Source organism: Myxine glutinosa, chromosome 8 (assembly GCF_964187855.1).
Source record: "Myxine glutinosa chromosome 8, kmMyxGlut1.1, whole genome shotgun sequence".
Lineage (NCBI taxonomy): Eukaryota > Metazoa > Chordata > Myxini > Myxiniformes > Myxinidae > Myxine > Myxine glutinosa.
Genome location: NC_136268.1, coordinates 131,419,665 through 131,443,336, shown reverse-complemented (window position 1 = coordinate 131,443,336; position 23,672 = coordinate 131,419,665). Strand labels below are relative to the sequence as shown.

The 23,672-nt window shown below is 45.1% G+C and overlaps 1 protein-coding gene across 1 annotated transcript in view; it reads left to right on the top strand.

Moving 5' to 3' along the window:
- LOC144893331 (uncharacterized) overlaps positions 1–21,508 on the top strand; it is a 342,642-nt gene extending 321,134 nt beyond the window's left edge. Inside the window, exon 4 of the mRNA XM_078783734.1 lies at positions 19,780–21,508. Coding sequence (XP_078639860.1) covers positions 19,780–20,409 — 630 coding nt within the window. The 3' untranslated portion in view covers positions 20,410–21,508. The remainder of the gene's footprint in view (positions 1–19,779) is intronic.
- Positions 21,509–23,672: the final 2,164 nt, after the last annotated feature.

Below are 23,672 nucleotides of genomic sequence, written 5' to 3'. Positions count from 1 at the left end.
GTGTACCCCAAAAGGTCTACCGTGCGTAGAGAGTATCGACACTTAGCCGCATTCATGGTTAGGCGATATTTCCGCGCGACCTCGAGGAAGCGTTTCAGATTAGCGTCGTGATGCTCCTGGTCATACCCACAAACCGTAAGATTGTCCAGATAGACAAAGACATCGGTCAAATTCTCCTTCGCAACGAGGTCATCCATAGCCCTCTGAAAACAAGCGACTCCGTTAGTTACCCCAAAGGGAAGTCTCTTGAACTGGTACAACCGCTGACCCGATTCAAAGGCTGTAAAGACGCGATCAGCCCTAGAGATGGGGACTTGATGATACGCACTACGCAGATCGAGAGTGCTATAAACGGAATACAGAGCCACCTGGCGTACCAGGGCGTCCATCCCCGGTAAGGGGTAGGCATCCAGCTGTGTAAAACGATTAATCGTCTGCGAATAGTCGATTACCATGCGCCGGCGGTGGGCCTCACTCCGCACCACTAAGACTTGGGCCCGCCACGGTGACCTACTGTGTTCTATAATACCGTCCTTTAAGAGCAGGGCCATTTCTTCCGCAATGAATTGCGCGTCCGCGCGAGAGTAGCGCCGCGATTTGACGGCTACAGGGGTACAATCAGTGGTCAGGTTGGGGAACAGTGAGAGAGGCTCCATGTCCATTTGAGCGAGGGCGCACACAGCGAGCGTGTCCGGCCCACCGAAGTCTATTTCCAAACGTCCATGCCGCTTAAGGAAATCAAGTCCTAACAGAACGTCAGCGCATAAAGCAGGTAATACCATGAGATACACGTCCGGGAACGTGCGTCCCTTTATCACAAGTTTCAATCGACACGCCCCTTTTGTGCTCAACCGAAGTCCCTGAGAGGCCATGAAGATCCGGCGGGTTGTCCTGAGAACCGGCCACCCATGTTGATGCACGAGTCGCTGATCGATAAAACTATCCGTGGACCCCGTGTCTATCAAAGCTTGCGCAAAAACGCCCGCGACCGTGAGCGGAATGATGGCCTGCGCAAGGCCAGCAGACCCGGCAGGTATTGTACCGGCCGGGCGAGAAGATCGCGCCTCGCGGGTGGATCCCACGCCGGCTGCAATCCTTCGGGCAGCGTCGGCAGGTTGGGCCTCAGCAGGAGCATTGAAGTCAGTTGGCTCATCAGCAGTTTTATTTGCCAGAGTGGGTGTGTGTAGGTCGTAAGAGCAGCCGCCAGATGGCGCTTGAGCCACGTGAGAAAGATCTCTGCCGTCTGCAGATTCATATGCCAAAGTGGGTGCATGTAATTCGTAAGAGCCGCCGCCAGATGGCGCTCGCGTCATGTGAGAAAGATCTCTGCCGTCTGCAGATTCATATGCCAAAGTGGGTGCATGTAATTCGTAAAAGCCGCCGTCAGATGGGGCTCGAGTCACGTGCTGCGTTTGCCGCACATCGAGAGGAGTTTCCAAAGCAGGAGCATGTCGCTTGTTTGAAGTAGGCGTTCGAACGCCAGTCAAGGTCGGTCGCGCTGTGGCCGGTCGCGTTCGCGCCATTTGTTTCGGCGGCCCGGTGTATCTCACCAAGGTCGGGCGTGTAGCCAGAGGCCCGCGAGAAGGAGAGCGGCTCTTCAAAGCCGAGTGAGGCGCCCCGTCCGGCGCTCGATCCGTTGGCTCCGCGATGAGCCCATTCAAGGTCGCGCGGGGACGCGTGCCCCGAGCGGCCTTCCTGCAGACCTTTGCAAAATGGCCCTTGGTGGAGCACAGGTGGCATGTAGCCTCCCGGGCCGGGCATTCAGAGCGAGGGTGCTGCCGATTCCCGCAAAAATAACATTTTGCATACAGGTCAGGCCGTGGCCGGGCAGCGGCGGCAGCAGTGAGGCCGGAAGCGGAGTCCGCTTCAGGAGCGCCCAGAGACTCGGCCGTAGTGGTCGGGTCCTCCTCCGTATCCTCGGCGGTAGCCCTCTCCGGTCGCGCGATTTGCAAGGTCCCCGCCACGACTCGTGGGTGATCATATGCGGTGGATTGTTCTCGCGCATCTGTGTATACGCGTGCCAGCCGTAGTGCCTCTGTAAATGTCAGATCCGCGACCTCCAGGAGCCGGAGCCGCAAAACTCCAGAATTAATTCCGGAGATGAATGAATCTCGGAGCAAGTCGTCCTGCACTTGCTCGTGGGTCCGGACGTCCTGCACGCAGTCTGCCAACAGGTAGCGCAACTCCTGCGCGAAGCGATCGATCGATTCAGATGGTTGCTGTCGCCGCTGAGAGAGTTGATGCCGGCCGTGCACAGCGCTCCGTGTCTTTACGTAGAGGCGCTTCAGCTCGGCTAGAGCCGTAGCGTACGTCCCAAATCGAGAAATGTTCCGGAAAACGGTGTGATAGACCTTCGACTGTAACACGGACAGCTTTATCGCTGCGGTGGGCTCTGTTTCGTGAGCAGCAAAGTAATTCTCCAGCGTTTTGAGCCAGTGAGTGAACTCCGATGCTGATCCCTCAGCTTGAGGGTCGGCTCCGAGAATCGGTACCACGATCATCTTGTGGTCAGCCATTCCGGCGATCTAAATGATATTAAATGTCGTGAAAATCAAGCTCAGACGCGACTTGACCTCTGAGTAGGTTTAATATCATTTAGATCTGTAGTACATCCTGTAAGAATACATGCATGCAACAGGCATTAAAATCAGAGTATTTCATGAGCAATGGTCGATTCAATATAGCAATGGTCCAACAGAGAGGACAGGCAGCGCAGCATTTAGGGGCGTACATACCATTCAAACTACAGGACTATGTCACAGTGAGTTCCGCTGGAGTGTCCGCGCGCCCCGGTTGTCCCGGGTCTTATAGACGCCCCTTCTGTAGCGAGCACACCCTGGGTTCACCTTGGTATAATTTCACTACAACATTCAAAAATTGAAGAGTTGGCTCACACCAAGTTGACTGCGTAGGGTAAGTATTCTATGAATACCATCTAGTTTTTATTTGATCCAACATGACAGCCAGACCACGTGACCAATGACATCAGATATTTTCCATGGAGCGGTTTCGGAGATATAGAGGTGCAACGTTTTTCATTTTTTTCCAAGATGGCGCCTGTAGCACGTGACCTATGACGTCATGATTATCATTAAAAAATTATACAGGGGGAGGTGCTCCTATGATGAAAATGTTGTGTCCATCAGACCAACAAGTACAGAGAAAAAAATATTCATACTGAGTGGATGAAGCGTTGTACTTGTCCAATTATGATGTAATAACGAAGGCAGCGATGACATCATCATTGACATATCTTATTCCCCTTGGGGAGTACTTGACAATGAGCCATGTTTCAATTTTGCCATTGAGCGGTTTCAGAGATATACAGTGCGTATCAAAAAAAAGGTAATCCGAATTCAAGGGGTTAATATGCAAAGGTTATTTAGTTTGACAATTTACATGTGGTTTACCAATTATGAGGAGATCCTCAGCTTTCCATTGATGCCTTTCATGCGTCATTGCTGTCACACGTGACCGAGTACATGTTCATTGAAAATGACAAGTTAAAATCGCATTTTTACAAGTTTGGCTAATCGGTGCAAGACAGTTTGAAATGGACGCATTACTTTTCGACTGCCAAGTTGATTATGTAAATTTGTTAAGCTGGTCTGGTAATCGTCGGTTGCGTCATCCTTTGTTTTAAGATCGGTATTTAAGATGGGCCTACAGTGTATGGGTTTAGAGACAGTCTGAGTCATTGAAAAGATGGTTCAACTTATGACTGAACAGCGGACCTTCGTGGTTACAACCTTTCACCAAACTGGAAGTTTGCAGCGAACTCGTGATGCGTTCAGGGAACGTTTCCCAGAACGGGAGCCTCCAGCAGCCAAAACCATCTGGGCGAATGTTAGAAAATACCAAGAGCATGGCACTAGTCTCAACCGCAACAAGGAGAATTCTGGTAGGAGGCACACTGGGTGATCGGAAATGAACATTGCAGCAGTAAGGCAGCACGTTTTGGAGCATCCTAGGGATACCAGCACAAGACGAAATGGGACGGGATTGCTTTCGGCAACATTCAACCGAATCACAAGACTGGACCTCCACCAACATCCATATCGGATTCACATCCGGCTTCAACGTACTCCAGGGGATTTTGCCAGGAGGCTGATGCTTGCCAGGTGGTTGATAGCACGTTGCGAAGCAGATGTCAATTTCTTGCGGTATCTCGTTATCGGTGACGAAGCTGCTTTCACCATGGAAGACAAGGTCAATACCCATAATGTTCTTGAATATGCACCGACAGGACAACCCCCAGAATTTAATTTTGACACCAACATGAATTGACAAAAGTTGACTGTTTGGTTGGGACTTTGTGGAAGTGGTCAGGTGATTGGACCATTTTTCTTTCAAAGGAATGTCAATGGTAACAGGTATCTGCAGAGGATCAATGATGAAGTTTTACTGCAGCTGGAGGAGAACTGTGAGCGACAGGTTCGTGGTGTCTTCAGATATCTCTGGCGGGCCCAAGACGGTGCCCCATCACATCGTCTTATCACTGTCCGAGATCGACTGAGGAAACTCTTTGGAGACCGAGTCATCACCCTCAACCATGCAGTGGAATGGCCGCCAAGATCACCTGACCTCACACCATGTGATTATTTCCTTTGGGGACATTTAAAGAACAAGGTGTTCGTAACTCCTCCCCGTGATCTTGACGAATTGCAGGGCCGTATTCGACATGAAGTGGATGCTTTGCGCAATGACCAGGCTATGGTGAGACGAGCAGTTCAGAGCATGCTCCGCCGCTGTGAGCTTTGTGTTGAAAGGGGAGGTGGACATGTTGAAGGTGTTCGTGCATAAAGGCCACTCATTCCTGAGAAAAGTTCACATCTGACGTTCATTTTGCACCAATTATCCTGACTTGCATCGATTAGCCAAACTTGTAAAAATGCGATTTGAACTTGTCATTTTCAATGAACATGTACTCGGTCATGTGTGACAGCAATGATGCATGGAAGGTATCAATGGAAAGCTGAGGATCTCGTCTTAATTAGTAAACCACATGTAAATTGTCAAAAATAAATAACCTTTGCATATTAACCCCTTGAATTCGGATTACCTTTTTTTTGATACGCACTGTGGAGGTGTAAAGTTTTTCCACGATGACGTCCATACCACGTAAACTATGTCGTCATAATTATGAATAAAAAAGTATATACATGTAGAGGCGCTCCGTTGGTGAAAGTTTTGTCTCAATCGGACCAACGGTTGCCGAGAAAAAGATTTTTTTTAAATCTGGACAAACACGCACGCAACCGATTGATTAGCTGACCCTGCTTTTCACTTCACGAGCGCAGTTTAATTTAAAAAATCTCGTATCCGGATCTGGATCCTCATTAAAATCAAATCAATTCGTCCTTGTTACACACCCAACTTGTCTACCAAATTTGGCTGAATCTACTTCCATAACTTTTTGCCCATGGGGGGTGGGGGGGTGGGAAGGGGGTTCCCACGACTCCTCCCCCCATGCCCTCTCCCTCCCACAGATCTCCCGATGTCCCTGCTCTCAAATGTTGTACTCGTGTGCTTCTCCCTCTCTTCCCATCTTGTCTCCCGCTCCCTTTATTTTGTCTTATGTGTCAGTTTTTTTTTTTGTCATTAATGTTAGCTCTTACACGAGCCTCGATCTTGTTTACAAAAAAAAAAAAAATCGTCCGCCAAGTTTCTTCTTTCTCCTTGTATTTCACTCCTTGCAGAACATCAGGAATTACAGGATAGGAGCAGATTAAACTCGGTAATTGGAAATTCGAGCTAAATTAAGCAAAATAATCCCGCACATTGCAATGCCTTGTTGCAGTATAAGAGTCAAGCAGACTGCATGGAAATCAGCTAATTCGCGATGCTTTCTTATTGAAGCAAAAATTCCCTGAAAATTGTAGTGCAAGCTTCTCCAGAAATCATTCCAGGTTTTACTACATTGTCAACCCTATTGCTTTGGAAATAAACTCTCGATATGATAGACCCTTCATTATTTCCAAACAAGTCCATCATATCCCGTCGTAACCACCTCCATTGGATATAGATGTTTAAAATAATCAAAACAACTGTGGAAGAGTTTTTTTCAGTTGAATAGACAGTGATTGGACCAGAGGTCTTAGCCTGAGAGTAAAGAAGAGGAGAGTTTGACAATAGTAAAGTAAGGGGTCTTTGACTCAAGGAGCAGTTAATGTATGGAATGGTCTCCTCGGAAAGGTAGTAACAGTAGAAACAGGAGATAGTTTAAAACTGGAATTAGATCGATACCTGGGATTGGAGGTAGAGGGGTACAGGGATATTGGGAGGACTTGTAAGTAGCTTGTGTATGGATGGGTGATTGTGTACACCTGTGCCGAGTGTGTTGGCTGTGAGTGGGTTTCGTCAAGGGATGTGCGGTCGATGTCGTACATTCCCCACCCTAAAACCGCCTTTGCCGACCTCCTCCAGCCATCCCAAATAAATTGTATAAATAAATCCCATTCTTTTTAACACTCTCTTGATGTCCCTGAGGCTGCCACCCTTTTTGCATCCCCACTCCACCCCACGGCCCCCCAATCTGGTGTCGCTGTAGCGGAGGCATCATTGGCCGAATGGCCTCCTCCTGCAGCAAATTTCCTTCTTGTTCCTTGCTATTTGATATTTGATGCTCAAATGCATCAGATATATTGCCCCAATTTGCTTTGTGTCAGAGGCTGTGAAAGCTATTCATCTTCACCAAACGCACAAATTCATCCTCACTCCATGAATGAGACTTCATCAGAAGCAGAAATGAAGGATATTTGGGGAGGGTGAGAGCACAATTTCAGGTTCAAATTGGGAGCTCGGTTTGTTGTCCTAGAGGGTGCTTGGTGGTGGAGAGGAAGCGGAGAAGGCCCAAGATATTGCACAAGCTTCCTGGTGATATTTGTTCCTCGAATTGAATCTTTTTTTGTTGTTGAGGTTTTATGCCACGCAGCTATCGGATGAGCGAGTTGCCCTCAGGTTGACCGTAAGTACAACAGATCACCACTCACTTTCTGGAAGGTCAAACATTTGAGTGTTCTGGAGAAGCATATTTATCTTGCGCAGGTTACTGTCACCCCCCCCCCCCCCCCCCCCACTTCTTTCCCCACTTGTGGCAACATTTATGCTTTGCTTCAGTGGATGAGACACGACCATGTTTGGCAGTCGCTACCACAGTTGGCTGCAAACGAGGCCATCAGCTCGCCCGCCTAGGACAACACGTCATTTGTACTGGTTTGCCCTATTACAAATCACTCTCCCAGCTGAGCACTCATTGCTGCCCTTCTGAGTTACACTGGCACCGTCGCAAACAACAGTGGGGTTTTCCAATAAACGGAGTAAGAACCATTTTCAGGATTAATAGGCAGACTGTTTGCAAATATTTGTCCATCTACTTTGGAATTGACTCGGTAAATGGACCTGTTTGCTCATAGCTCATTGAATCATGTAGCCGGGTTATTTGAGGGTGTGGTATAGTTTCTCAAGCATTACCATGTTACAGCAATGCCATGATCGTTGCCAAGTGATTGCATTCACAGGAAGCAATTGCCATAGCGCTTGGAGCACCGTAGCACTCTTCTTGCCTGAATGGGCCTCGGGCCTTGAAATTTGATGACCTGGATCACTTCATTTATGGACTTCCTGGTTCTTCCTGTTCTTTTCATTTATGCAGTTAAAATGTCAGCTGATTCTGCCTTCTATCAGTTCGGGTGGATATTGAATAGTTTGCACCTGGGAATGAAAGAGCCTCTCAAAACATAAACTGTGTTGTTCTTTTTATAACAGTACACTACTGGAAGCAGCATTAACAATATTTTACTGCCAAATAAACATGAGGCTTTCCGTTGCTGTCTGAGCTCAAATGTGGGTAGGGTATTGTAAAATTTACAGTACCGATATAAAACTTTGAAATAACACAAACTTTTCTTGAATGCAATGCTCATGACAAATAGGAAAAACTATTAACAAAAAGGGAAACGTCCTTGTTAATATAATGTGTTGGAATTTATATACGACCGTAAATAAATATGTCACACAAAGAAGTAGGAGAGTTGAGATCGAAAGATTTTTTTTTTCTGTGTACAAGATCGAGGCTCGTGTAAGAGCTAACATTGATAACAAAAAAAAAAAAAAACGGACACATAAGACAAAATAAAGGGAGCGGGAGACAAGATGGGGAGAGAGGGGGAAGCACACAAGTACAACATTTGCGAGCAGGGACATCGGGAGATCTGTGGGAGGGAGAGGGCTTGGGGGGAGGAGGCGTGGGAAGGGGGATGGGTAATGATGACGTCATTTTCAGCATTGGCTCTGTTATTGGCTGTCGTCAACATCTATGAGTACTCCAGCACGATCACATTGTTTGCATGTTGTGGATTATTCGTGGAATTTCCGTTGATGTATTTTCTGCAGGGTCGACCATAAATGGTGGAGCCGTCGCACGCAAATCACCCAAATTCATGCGGACAGCGACACCAGACGAACCTGCTCATTGACCTTGGGGGAAGTAACTTCCCAGCGGTCTCTGGTGTCGGTGACACCATCTTGTGAGGTCGATTTTCTCTCCGCATTAGCAGAGAATTAGAAGGAGAAATTTCCTTTCCCCACCTCATTTGATGCAAACCCCCGGGGATTATCCGTGCTCTATCCTCTAAATGCTGAATGTCAAGCTAGGAAGAAGAACGTGCTGTTTCCTAGCTTGACAGTTTTAAGGCCGGGGTCAGGATTGAGCCACTCACTTACCATGCTCAGACTCGACGCACACTCACCACAGTTTCACTGAGTCTTCTGAAAGTTCAAATGAAATTCTTAAGATAGAAGAACAAAAATTAGGATTTCCAATGGAGTTTGTGCAGGATTAGTGAAACCAATTGTTTTGATGAAGAATTTCGTAAAAGTGAGAACATTCCTAAGCCTTTACCACATATATTTAATTATTACCCCACACACGAAGTGAAAAGTGAGGTTAAACATTCGGGTCACTTCTGTTTGTCTCTTTCTGTTTAAAACGTCAGTTTATGATATAGGAACAACTTAATTTCAATTGAATGTTTTATTTTGAACACAAATTGGAACATTAATCGGAAATTAATTGGAGACCTTGGAGATCTTGGAGACGGCGGCAGGGATTTTCGAAGCTCCACACGGTCTCCACGTTTTTCGAAGTTAAGTCTGTTCACAATTGTATTTTGTCGAAACTGTATTTATCTTTCGGTGTGTGAAGTTATTGTGTGCAACTTTGGTTGTTTCTCGGTGTTTATCTTTCATAAATTGATCGTCTGTTTGCCGTGTCGCGAGCAAGGCCTTGTACAGTGTGCACTGTACAACCTTGAGGCTTTGTTTTTCTCTCAGTGGTCCGTCGTTTGTGATCCAATAACTTTCGTTCTCTGTATTCCCAGTCTTTTCACCCATAGCCTACTTCCTTGTGTAAATCTCAACTCAAAAAAAAAAAAAAAAAAAAACATTTCCTTCTCTGTTCTCATTCGTTTATTCATTCTTATTCGTTCGTTCGTTCTTCGACCACGTGTTTCTCCCCCATTTCCCCAGATAGTTTTCACTCATTAACCTTCAATGTTTACACTTTCCCCTCAAGTTATGTATTCCGTCATATTTTATAACACCTTTTTCTACTTCTTCTTTAAAAGGCTGCTTTCGACTTGCTCACCAAATCAATTCATCCCAAAAAAAATATCCATCTCCTATAGTGCCTTTGTTCTACATTCCCTAAACTCTCCTGCACTCCATCCTCCATCCAGCGTCTTTAAACGTATTTTTAACTCGAAGGTCACAAGAAACTCATTTTGCAATAAATGTTCGTTTCCCATAAATCGTACACTTTCAAAAATCCAATCTCACCCCTCCCCTCCAAATCTTCCCCATAACCCCTCCCCTCCAAATCTTCCCCATCACCCCTCCCCTCCAAATCTTCCCCATCACCCATCCCTTTCAAATCTCCCCCCTTGCCCCCTCCCTCCTAAACTACCCCCTCACCCCTCCCCGCCAAGACGCCCCCTCGCCCCTCCCCTCCTAGACTCCTGCCTCACCCCTCCCCTCCAAATCTCCCCCATATCCCATCCCTTTCAAATCCCTCCCCTTGTCCCTTCCCTCCCAAACTCCCCCCTCACCCCTCCCCTTCAAATCTCCCCACCCTCATTGCTTCTCAATTTCCCCCCGCTCACTCCCCCTCCTCAAAGCGTCCTCCCCGCTTCTTCCCCCTTCAAACTCTCACCTCCATCTCCCCCAACCTTCTGCCTCGCTCTTCCCCCTCCTCAAATAACACCTCATTGTGGCTCACCCAATCACCATCAAACCTTTTGTCCGCCCCATCCTTCCCTTTCTCCGAGCTATTCTGAAATCTCTGACACACCTTCAACAGCTCTCCCTACCTCTTCCACCTCTTCCACATCTTACCCTACCCCTCCTCCCCCCTGTTCTGTATCTGATGCTCCCCCTTCCTCTTCATTAACGGTATGGACCTCAAACATCCGGGGCCTTCGTTCAAACTTAACCGATCTCTCCATACAGGTTGCTTCTGTCAAACCAGACGTGATCTGCTTAACAGAAACTTTCCTCCTTTATGATGTCTCTGATTCCATAGTATCTCTCCCGGGCTACTCCCTCCTCCGGTATGATAGACCTGAGCCTCGTCCTGGAGGCGGGGTTGCTATCTTTATCAAAAACTCTCTTCCTCACTCGCCCTGCACTGCACTCTCTCCACCTCACCCCCAGGAATACCTCTGGCTACGGCTTCCCCTTCGCTCCCACCTCTTGTTCATATGTGTGTTGTACCGTCCACCAAACAGTGATGACTCCATCTACATCTCGCTGTTTGATGATATGGACCAACTTCTATCTACTCATCCCAACTCTCTCTTCCTCATATGTGGTGATTTCAACTGTCATCATGCCAGTTGGCTGGGTGTGGGTACCTCTCTCACCAGCCATGGCTCCTCAGCAAAGGACTTCTGCGACTCACTGGGACTGACACAATCTGTCAATTTCCCGACCCGGATCTCAGTCAACGGAACATCTTCTCTTCTGGACTTGGTTATGACTAACTTCCCTGAAAATGTCTGCTGCTCTTCTTCTGCTCCGATCGGAACATCTGATCATGTCCTTGTTAAAGTGGACATCTCTCTGACCATCCTCAGGGAGCCTGCTCAGCGTCGACGAGTCTGGCATTTCACTCAGGCCAACTGGCACGGTCTTCAAGCAGCCATCAATCATCTGGACTGGTCTCCCATCTCTACCACCTCTGACATCAACTCATCCTGGGAATTCTTCCAAAGTAAATTGCTCTCTCTCATGCACAGATTTATCCCATCTCGTCTTCAGTTGTCATACCCTTCCTCCCGTCCATGGTACACGGAATCTTGTGGTGAGGCTGTTGCCCAGAAACAACTTGCCTTCGTCTCCTGGAAAGCAAATCCAACGGAAGGAAATCTCATTTCCTTTCACAAAGCCCGAAACAAGTGTGTGTCCACCCTCAGGAGAGCCAGGAAACAATATCTCTCCGTTCTCAAGACCGAACTCTCTTATCTGTCTCCCTCTTCCAAATCCTGGTGGCGTCTGGTCAAATCCGTTTCTGGTGTTTGTTCCCCCTCCATCCCCTCCCTTACCTCAAACGGCTACACAGCTGACTCCGCACGTGAAAAAGCTGAATGCCTCAACTCTGTGTTTGCCTCTAAATCTTGTGTCCCAAACCCATCCCTCTCTGTACCCACCATACCCAGTCGTACCCTGCTGCTCCTGGACTCCGTGTCCTTTCCTCCTGACAAGGTGGAAAAGTTTCTGTCAACCCTCGACTCTGATTCTGCAACTGGACCCGACGGCATCAGCCCACGGGTCCTAAAATCCTGCTCTGCTGCTCTATCTCACCCTCTCTCTGTTCTCTTCACCCTCTCTTTTGCTCAAGGTCAACTGCCATCTGCTTGGAAATCAGCCAACATCACCGCTTTGCACAAAAAAGGTGCAAAAACAGATCCTAGCAACTACAGACCAATCAGCCTTCTCCCAATTATCAGCAAAGTCATGGAATCCATCATTGCTTCTGATATGAAATCTTTCCTCTTCTCCAATGGCTTGATCTCTGATCATCAATTTGGTTTCAGACCAGGTCACTCTACTCTGGACATGCTGCTTCTGCTGTCTCAACAATGGATGGAGGTCCTCAATGCCAAACAGGAAATTAGAGCTGTCTCCCTCGACATATCACGTGCCTTCGACACGGTCTGGCACCCCGCTCTGCTCACCAAACTCTCCTCCTTTGGTATCCATGGAAATCTCCACGCATGGCTGGCGGACTTCCTCTCTAGTCGTCATCAACGTGTGGCCCTGAATGGGTTTCTCTCATCTCCTCTTCCTGTTCAGGCTGGAGTTCCCCAAGGCAGTGTTCTGGGCCCCGTGCTTTTTCTGGTCTTCATCAATGATCTCTCTGACTCTCTCGAAAATCCTCTCTATCTCTTTGCTGATGACTCCACTCTGTGCCGCTCCATTCCTCTTCCCTCAGATCGGCAGTCTGCTGCCTCCTCACTCTCTGAAGACCTGGACAAAATCACAGACTGGTCAAACAAGTGGAACATGTCTTTCAATCCTGACAAATCTCACACTCTTACTATGTCTCTCCGAAAAGATCGACTGGACAACCCTCCCATCTACTTTCTCAACAATCCTCTCCAAGAAGTTCTGTCGCTCAAGATTTTGGGTCTCACTATCTGCCATGATCTTTCTTGGGAAAACCACATTTCCAAGCTGGCCTCCAAAGCCAGTCGCCGACTGGGCATCCTCCGTCGTGCGAAGTCCTTCCTCGGCACACCTGAGCTCCTCACCACATACAAGGCTTTCATCCGCAGCTCAATGGAATACTGTTCTCCCCTATGGGCCGGTGCTCCTGCCTCACACCTAGCTCGGCTTCACGCTGTTGAAACCAAAGCTTTCAGAATTATTGGAATCTCCCGCGATGAAGCTATCTCTGAGGGCCTTTCACTCACTCACCGCAGGCAGGTAGGTGGTCTTTCTGTCTTCTACCGACTCCTCTCCGGCCTTGCACCCCCAGCTCTCTCTGTGCTCTGTCCCCCAAATATTCCTACAGGTCGCACAAGATCTGCCAGCAACCCTCTGATGGTTAAACTGCCGAAATCTCGGCTCTCCGCTCACCTACACTCTTTCATTCCTCTTTTCTCCCGCCTCTGGAACAAACTCCCTCACTCCCTTCAATCCCACTCCTCCCTCCAGGTCTTTAAAACAGCTGTTCACCACCATCTCTTATCTTCCCCCATCCAAAACCTTGATCTTTTCTACCCCCGCTAATTCACCCCAGATCCACCTTGTTTGAAATTCCAACTTCTTTCCTGGAAGTCCTGGCAGTGTCCATATGTTTTATACCTCTCCCACTTCCCCCTTCCCACGCCCCCCCCCCCCCCAAAGCCCTCGCCCTCTCTCAGATCTCTCGATGTCTCCATGTCTCTCGGTCCCTTTTCTCAAATGTTGTGTTTTGTGTCCTTCCCCCTCTCTCCCCATCTTGTCTACCGCTCCCTATGTTATATGTTTTATATGTCGGTTTGTCTTTCTGTGTGATTAATGTTCGCTCTTTCACGAGCCTCGATATTGTATACAAAAAAAAAAAAAAAAAAAAAAAAAAAAAAAAAAACATACCCGTAGTTTAGGAGTACTTTGGCTTTGAATTTGTCCAGATCGCACATAGAGGAGTGAATTTTTTTTTTTACTCTGTCTGCATGTCTGGCAGACAAACAAAATTAAAAATAATTCCAAACAGGAAATTACTGTTTTTAAAGACGGCATAAAGGACACAAAAACAGGTCGGAAGAATTAATGTATTATGTGTTAAATAAGGTGGTGTATAACAGAGATTCTCAACCGGTGGGTCGTGCCCCTTTAGTAGGCCACAATGCGCAACCTGTGGGTCCGCGGAGATCATACCAACCTGAAAAGGCAGATAAAATAATTAACCTCATGAGTGTTTGTAAAATTTACCTCATGAAAAAAAAGATTATATTAATACTATAGGCGCCCGCGGAACTACGTAACTTCCGGTTAGGGCACCCTTCGCGACAACAGTTACGTGATTGGATACGTTGAAAACAAACCACAAAAGGGCACGTGTTACAGCTTACTTCCGGTAGTCTCGCCCTCACCTATAGTATTAATTTGTGATTGGAATGATGCTGTTTAGAATGAAAATATAGAGACATTGAGTTTAAAGGAGAATTAGGAAATGACGTGAGGGTTTCCACCTGTGACATTCGCGGATTCAGTATTGGCAGTTTCGCCATTGACCGTATTTGGTTGATCGGAGGTGTTTCTGGTACGGAGAATGTCTCGGGCATCCTGTGTTCACACAGAAAGGCTAGCTGCTGTATTTTACCTTTACTGTATTTTATTTTGGCAAACATGGACCGTTTCCTGAAATGAAAAACCGATGATGGCGGCGACACTTCAGGAGTTGCTAAAAAGGCAGTGAAACTCAGTCAGAAAATACGACCACGAATATATTAAGTTTGGATTTACAGTGACAGGGGATTCAGTCAGAGCGGGCAATCAAGTTCCTGTTACCTTTCACCACCACATACCTGTGTGAGCCAAGGTTTTCACCTCCACATACCTGTGTGAACCAGGGTTTTCACCACCACATACCTGTGTGAGCCAGGGTTTTCACCACCACATACCTGTGTGAGCCAGGATTCTCACCACCACATACCTATGTGAGTCAGGGTTTTCACCACCACATACCTGTGTGAGTCAGGGTCTTCACTTGTGACTGGCACAAAATGAAACACCAGGAATAAACTGAAAGCAACTTTGGATGCTACTCTGCGAGTCGGCCTCTCACACATCCCACCTCGGCTTGATCTGATTGGTTCTCAGAAGCAAGCACAAGTATCCCACTGACGTAAGCAGCACTCTATATTTAAGGCTTAAATATCTTAAACTAGCAGGAGTACCCAGCGTTGCTGGGGAGGGGGTGCGAGAGGGGGAGGCAGGAGAGGGAGAGGTGAGGAAGGGAGTGGAAGGGGGAGGTGAGGGGAGAGGGATGGGAAAGATATACTTCATATACATCTTTTGGGGGAGGGGGGGCATGGCTTTGACAGGCCCCTCCTTTTTGGGGGAGTGGGTGAAGGGAAGGAGGAAAAATTTACCTATGCAAAGAGTGCTTTAACCTCAGTGTTGCCCAGATAAAAAAGGAAATTGTAATACCCTCTGCTACCATCACCAGGTGGCGCTACACCGTACACATTTACATAGAGAATTTACGCTCCTCTCCTGGTCCCACGCACCCCCGAATGAGGCAGCGGCCACATCGCCTATGTTACACCCCAGACAAAGTTGTATTTGTATTTGTACCCCGAGTAAAGTATATAAGTGTTTATAGCTGGAGTACCCGGCGTTGCTCAAGTGAAAAAGAAACATTAACATTTTTGAAATGAGGCCAAATATAATGAAAAAGCAATTACATCCAAATCAGAATCCATCACAAATGTCAAATTATCATTTTACCTTTTCGTTGAATATATGCTGCTGAATGTGCTGTTCATCACGTTTCTGAGTAAAGTATGATGACGTTCAGGAAGAAGAAGAAGTCTTACCACCAACTTTGACCGCTTCTGGTATTGTTTGATTTAAATGTGTTCAAATGTCTGGTAATTGTTTTGTATTTATTTATGTGAATGTGTACTTGTATATAACTGTCATTAATCAAAAAGGCTTAGGTAATTTAGAGCATTTTTTTTTAATCCCAAAAAACGTTTTGTTTTTTTCAATTTTTTGGCCTAAAAAACTCCCAAGCACTCAGTGATGAAACTCTGAAAGTTTGAAGAAGATCCATTCAGCCATCTCTGAGAAAGATGGCGACACAGACCAACGGCTCTCTTATATAGTAGATAAGGAACCAAATAAAGTTGTTATTATTATTATTATTATTATTATATATTACTAGGGCATGCCCGTACTATATATATATCTAAAATTATATCCCCCCCCCCTCTATTTACATGAAATGGTTTGGTCCATTCGCAAAGCCAAAGCGGACGGCTTGCGAGTACGGTGACAATCCCCCCCTCTATTTACATGAAATGGTTTGGTCCAAAGCGAACGGCTTGCGAGTACGGTGACAATCCCCCCCCCTCTATTTACATGGAATGGTTTGGTCCAAAGCGAACGGCTTGCGAGTACGGTGACAATCCCCCCCCCCCTCTATTTACATGAAATGGTTTGGTCCAAAGCAAACGGCTTGCGGAGTTTGGTAAAGAAATCGCCATAGCTCGGTAACTACTTGTCCGATTAATTTAAAACCTTGAAAAGGCACATCCTCGGGTCCCCAGCAATATACCTGGCAAGTTTCAAGTATATCGGACCGGTAGTTGTCGAGAAACAGCGGTCGCATACACACACACAGACACACACACAGACACACAGAGATTACTGGAATTATAGATAGCCATAGCTCGGTAACTACTTGTCCGATTAATTTAAAACCTTGAAAAGGCACATCCTCGGGTCCCCAGCAATATACCTGGCAAGTTTCAAGTATATCGGACCGGTAGTTGTCGAGAAACAGCGGTCGCATACACACACAGACACACACACAGACACACAGAGATTACTGGAATTATAGATAGATTATCCTCGCCAGAGGAGAGGGTATTGCATTGGGTCTGTTTGTTTGTCTGTTTGTTATCTTGCCAAAACGAAGTTTTTGCAAGATGTATTAGTCAGCTTGTATGTTTGTTTGTTTGTTTTTTTGTTTGTGGTTAATCATTTTTTTTCACGTTTAGATCACTCTGTAGACCACAGTTATTATTGGAAACTCCTGTAACTTCGCATATCAGAGTCCTATAGAGATACCCTTCAGCACACAAAATTTTGAAGGTCAAGGTCAAAGGTCAAGGTCACTTTGTGGTCAATCATGGAGGTCGACGAAACACTAATTTTTTGAGTAACTTTGATCGGATCGTCTCCAAACTTCATGGGAATCTAGTATATGGTCCGGCGCTCAGCTGATTAGTTTTTGGTGGCGATCGGCCTTGACCTTCATGGTTAGCGCTGGAGGTCGAAAATTATTGACCCCAAGGTCAAATTTTGAAATCGTAGGTACCATATCGAGTAATACCTCATATGAATGCCCTTGATGAGTGCTTCCCAGATCTGTAAACAGTTTGACGCTATGACGTCATTTGATGACGTCATGACGAAAAAACGGAATTTTCACATTTTGGCAAGATACGGTTCACCCTGTGGGTGACATATGTTCATTTGTTTGTCTGTTTGTTTGTCTGTTTGTCCGCACAGAATAAATATGATTTTCTCTGCAACCATTGGTCCGATTGACAAGAAATTTTCACCATATGTGCTCCACCTGTAGAATTTTTCATGATAATTATGACATCATAGGTTACGTGGTTCGGCCGCCATTGTGGAAAAATCGAAAAACTTTGCACCTCTATATCTCGTAAAGTGCTGAATAGAAAAATATTGAGACATGGCTCATTGTAAAGAGCTCTCCATGGGGAATAAAATATGTTAATGATGATGTCATAGGTGCCTCCATTATGACGTCATAATTCGACAAGTACAAAACTTCATCCGATCAAGATGAAATTTCTTGAGCATAATCTAGGAACAAATTAGTTTAGAAAAAAAATAATAATTACGTCATCGGTCACATAGTTCGGCCGCCATATTTGTTTTGACACAAAATCCTTAAAAACCACTGAAAATACATCCTGGCGAGGGTTTGCAATCTTTGATTGCTCTTTTTCTTGTTTAATCTATTGCAGCAGGCAGCTGCATATAACTATTGTTTATAGCACCGTATTTTTAAAGTTATCATTATTTATTATGTGGGCCATGACCTTGTTGACATGACCTCAAGTGGGCCTTGAAGTGCAATAGATTGAGAACCGCTGGTGTATAAGACATCGCATCAACGGTGGTAAACTTCTGAATTGTTTTTCTACAACTTTGAAAATCTTTATTTTATTTAAATTGATTTATATGCTTGAAAACTGTGGAACACAAATCGCCTTTTTAACACTTTCAAAACCCTTCCGTTTAGCAGTACCCGGACAAAATATTACGGCATTTTACGTCATCACGACCAATCAAATTTGCTGCTCGTAGACCCCGCCCATACCCTTGTTTCTCAAGACCGGCTGGGGTAAGGTGGTCTATTAAATCTCTAGTTTATGTTTGGTTTTGTTTATACCTGGCAGTATTCATTGAAAGACAATGACTTGAAAAGCAGGTAAATTATATTAACAGAAAAGCAGGTTTATACCTGGCATTGATATAATCGTTTGTAGCATTTTAATAAATTCGGCTTAAAAAAAATAAGAGTTCAATTTTAAGGAGCTTAAACACAGGAGGAGTGCATTAGGCCCATGTGCAATGGTTGCCAACCTATGGTTGTTTTGCATGCTCTAACCGGCTTTTTTAAACGTTTCGCACCAAGCGAGGAAATGGCATGTACCTTTGGTATGATTCGGTGAGGTTTGAACTACCAACCTCTCAGACTCACAACAAATGCTCTAACCATGACACCACCAAGTGTGGTAACTACCAATGTTTTTTTCACATTTTTAAATACCGAAGCTTAGAAATGATCACTTTGAGGAGATGACTTTTTTTCAATCGGCTTGCAGAATGGCTTGGAGGTTTGTGCACTCACCTTTGACCTGTCTAGGTTATAATAGCCAGGTATATACTCTTACCCCGTTTCATGAGAAGTAGGCGAATTATCAACGGCATCCAGAACAAATTCTAAATTCCTATCCTTACTGACTGTGAATGCAATGGCAAACCACCCAACTTATAACCTTTGCCAATGCACCTGTTCAGCAGAACAGACGCTCTGTCAACAGTACGGGACATTGATGAAGATGAAGGTTTTAATAGTGAAAGTAATTTTCTATTTTTCTGTGTGCACGTGCCAATAGGTATGTTTGATATGTAAGACGATCAACTCAAAACATGACAAAATTGATGACAAGCTAATAATGGCGGCGTTCCGAATCCCCAAGCTGCTCCGCCATTACATGATGCTGGGGAAGAAGCCTTCAAACGTGGCAGGATTTTCAATTGTGATTAGCGCACCGGCACACATTGGGCTCCCCTTTGGGAGAAGAAACCCTGAAGGAGTTTGGGAGTATGTGCATATCGATGTATGGGACATTTGGGGTGGGGGGGGGGGGGCTAAAAGAGGGCAAGGGGGAAAATGTCATCACAAATCTGCCATCCCATGCTTTAGCATGTCATTAGAAGGTAGACCTTAAATGCATTTCAAAAATCCTAAATAGCTTAAGCATGTAAATGAATACTTGGTGTATTTGAAAGAATACGTAATGTTATAATGGCTTTTAGAGAATTTGCATGTCGGATATTGTTCGTTTCTGAGCAGGATGCATTGCAGGAGCAGGAGCAGGAGCAGGATGCAGAAAAAGCTTAAGGATGAATAGCCTTTTATTGTATTTCTAACTGTTTAGCCTTAGGGTTCTCCGCAACCCATTTCCTTGACATAATTCATGTTTATTAACTTGAAGCTGCTGGGGATGTTTATAAACTAGCTTTTTTTATCTTTGCATTTTAATAAAGAGTGAAACAAAGTCATGTTTAGAATATTGTGTTCTATGTCTTGTGGAACATCTTCATTTAATTCTGAAATAATTTGTCATAATACTTGGACGTCTTCTTTTTTTGATGCGAATTATTATTCAAATGTTGATGCTTTTGCCTCTGTCTAAGATCATCGCAAAATTTGTCTCCCTTTTCACATTCATGCCACAGGGAGCTCTGACGGCTCTTCTGCTTTTGCTCCTGCTCTGGGCGCTGGTGGCTTTGGTGCGGCGTCGCCGCGGTCGCCATGGAGGCGGTCGATGCTGCGGAGCGGGTCGTGGAAAAGCGGGAACGGCAGGGAGTTCCGAGCTGGCGGCGAATGACATACACTTTATCCCGTCCTCCCTGCTTGGTACGCCACCGCACACGACGTCTTTTGGGTCGAGGGAAGGCCGTCCACCGCCCCCGTTGCCTCCGACGCCTCCGATTCCACCACAACCACCCCCGCGCTGCCACAGCGGAGTCGGCACGGGTAGATCTAGTTCTAGGCAGTACGCGCAGGTAACGCTCGGTGCTGACCTGGTCCACAGCGGTACGTCGACTCGACGCCGCCACGGCACCCTGCAAGACGCGCTCTTGGCGGCTCATTGCGATCCACCCTTGTTTGGGGGCCTTACCTGCAGCGAGGCAGGAGGCTGCCACCCTGGTACCTTAAGAGGACCGGGATGGGCCATGGTCTCAAACAGGACGCTCGGTGGTGGTCCGGCTGAACGCCAAGGGACTCGCGAGAGGGTCCGGGAACACGAGAGTCAACTGGCGCTGGCAATAGAAGTGCAATCAAGCCTGCACTCGACGGTTTAAGACCTTCACGGGCCAAGCATGGTCCAAACAGTCATTTGTTTGTCCTTCAAAAACTGCAATAATTCGTATGATACAGTTTGGACAAGTAGATGGAAAGAAGACCTAATGGTAAATTAAGAGAGGGTAAATTGCCTAAATTAAGCTGCACAATGAGGGTGAAGGAGGGGCAGTGGAGAAAAGGAAGAGAAATGTTCTAACCTGTATAATGATGTTACTCCTTCATTAAGGCAAAACTGACCACATTAAGTTTAATTCTTAGCCGATCAGATTTCTAACAACTGTGTATTTAAGTCGCAGCGAGGAGCGTCGAGAGCCAGCCCGGGCCCTCACCCTTTCTTTCTTTTATAACTTTTTAAGGAACTTTCTTTAATGAAAAACAAAAAACTTTTTGAAAAAAAATTGTCACTTTTATTTATCCGTATGATCGAAAATAAAGGAGCTAGCGGGACGTTTGGACCGATCGAGTCAATTCGCACCCTCGATTGTTGAACACTATTTACTATTTCTCCAAAATATTGGCAAAAAAATACGTGAAAAGATGGTTAATAATTTTTTTTGGACAAAGACGATTCAAACCCATTTCTTTGTAACGCATATTTCTGGTTAATAACCATTTTCTGTAAAGTTTGAAACTGTACCATTAATAGTGGTAAATGTTTCGTTTCCGGCAAGAAAGCAAAATCAGCTTCTGGGTTTAAATGTAACGATGAGGAAGTGAGGATGAACCGAGGAGGGGTTTCACTACTGTTTAAAAAAGTACAGGAGAAGACCCTGAGGCAGCGACCCCCTCTGGTCCCCCTTCTCGACGCCCCTGCTCGCAGCGAGTAGGGTCCGAGTACCAAGTTCTCAAGTTTGAGCACAAGCTTAGTCATAAACTTCTTCATTAATAAATTGGAATAATATAGACTCAAACTTTGCATTTATTAGAAAATCACTTTTTGTGAAAAAGTAGAAGCATTTTTTTAAACAAAAGCTTTGAATACAATTTGAAACTTTCACTTAACTCATGAAAGAAAGTATTTAAAATTCATTGTTATAATACGTGTTATATTACGATTGATAAAAATAATTTCAGATACAAGAGAATGATGTGAAGGACAAAAAAAAGAATAAGAATAATAAAAAATAATAATAATCAAGCAGGATTAAAATAACAAACACGATCATATGATTGCAAAGCCAGGAAGGAACAGACAATAAGAAGAGGACGAAGAAGCATAAGTTGTGTGAATTCCAGGTGTTACAGTAATCAAGGTATTGTGACGTTGGGCCAGGTGTATGTCTAGACTTGAAGAGTCTGAAATTAATAATTTCATTGAAAAAGGACCCTGGCTTTAAAGAGCAGTGGATGAACATCGAGTGTGCATTGAATTGTATTTGAGTATGGTGAAGCACCATGGTTTGGGATTCAGACACTAGACCTGATGTTATAGCGTTGCATGTTTATAACTAGGCCAGTTTATAATGAGGCTATAACTAGTTTATAATTAGGCTAATTTATAACTAGGCTATAACTAGTTTATAACTATTCTAGTTTATAACTATGCTATAACTAGTTTATAACTAGGCTAGTTTATAACTAGGCTAGTTTAAAACTAGGCTATAACTAGTTTATAACTAGGCTAGTTTATAACTAGGCTATAACTAGTTTATAACTAGGCTATACCTAGTTTATAACTAGGCTGGTTTATAACTAGGCTATAACTAGTTTATAACTAGGCTAGTTTATAACTAGGCTATAACTCGTTTATAACTAGGCATCTGATGTGCATTAAGCAACTTATCTATGTAGCCAAGGCGATTTTAACTGAAGATTGGGCTGGCAGGATAGCAGACAGGTATGCACACTCACATCTAAGTTGTCTTGCCTGGGTTTGAACCCTGACCCAGCTATAAGCTGGCAGGATAGCAGACAGGTATGCACACTCACATCTAAGTTGTTTTGCCTGGGTTTGAATCCTGACCCAGCTCTAAGCTGGCAGGATAGCAGACAGGTATGCACACTCACATCTAAGTTGTCTTGCCTGGGTTTGAACCCTGACCCAGCTATAAGCTGGCAGGATAGCAGACAGGTATGCACACTCACATCTAAGTTGTTTTGCCTGGGTTTGAATCCTGACCCAGCTCTAAGCTGGCAGGATAGCAGACAGGTATGCACACTCACATCTAAGTTGTCTTGCCTGGGTTTGAACCCTGACCCAGCTATAAGCTGGCAGGATAGCAGACAGGTATGCACACTCACATCTAAGTTGTTTTGCCTGGGTTTGAATCCTGACCCAGCTCTAAGCTGGCATCCTAGCATTTCACTGGTGGGGTGTGCCGCCCCTCAAAAGGGCACGAAGCTGGAAGACGAGTCTGCCAGCAATAGTTGCTGGTGGACATTAAAGATCCAATTTGAAATCCGTGGCAAATAGTCGATGAGTTCTATCCGAGATCCTGAATAAATTCCAAATCCCATCTCTAACATACAGCGGGCATCAGTGGCACAGCTCCTAGTGGTGATCCGATATTAAATGTTAAATAAATGAATCGAAAATATTTGATGTTTGCACAAACAAAAGGCAGATGACTCGATGATTGAAAATCTGCTTAATGCCAGCATTACCGTAAGGATAAATAATAATTATAATAATATCGTTGTCTGTTCGATAGGAAATCTGTTTTCAATTATTGGCATGACTGTCGATTTCTTGGACCGATTCGATAACGTGAGCGTCGTTAATCCATCGTTGTTGTTTACCCGTGATTCATTTATTGTTTAAATCAAAATTTGAGTCCGTGAGATGGATGGATTATCCTTGGAATATCGTGGAGCTCGATACATGTGAATGGAATCGTTCTCGCTGTGTACTTTGTAAAATGATATGGTTTGACTCAAAGTTTAAGTCTGGCCTTTTGTTTATTTGATCGAATTGGTCGACATTGTGCAGTGCTTGTTGTGTTTGACATTGTTGCATATTGGGGAAAAGTAATTAATGAAGGGTCGAGGGCAAGGTCTGAGGTTGTGGTGCTTTTGCAAATAATGACTTTGAAACACCTGTAGGCATTGCGTATTTGAGAGGTGTCGTATCAATGTTATTGTTATTTATTGTGATGGAAGTTTCAGTATAAATTGAAATTTTTTGTGTGATTTGCTATTGTATGAATAATCAGGACATTTTTATACGGAGTCTAATGCTCATGGAAGAGCTATAACACACAAATCATGCAAACAGAGACACCAGACAACATGTGGAGACGAATGGTGAATCACCTTGGGGGGG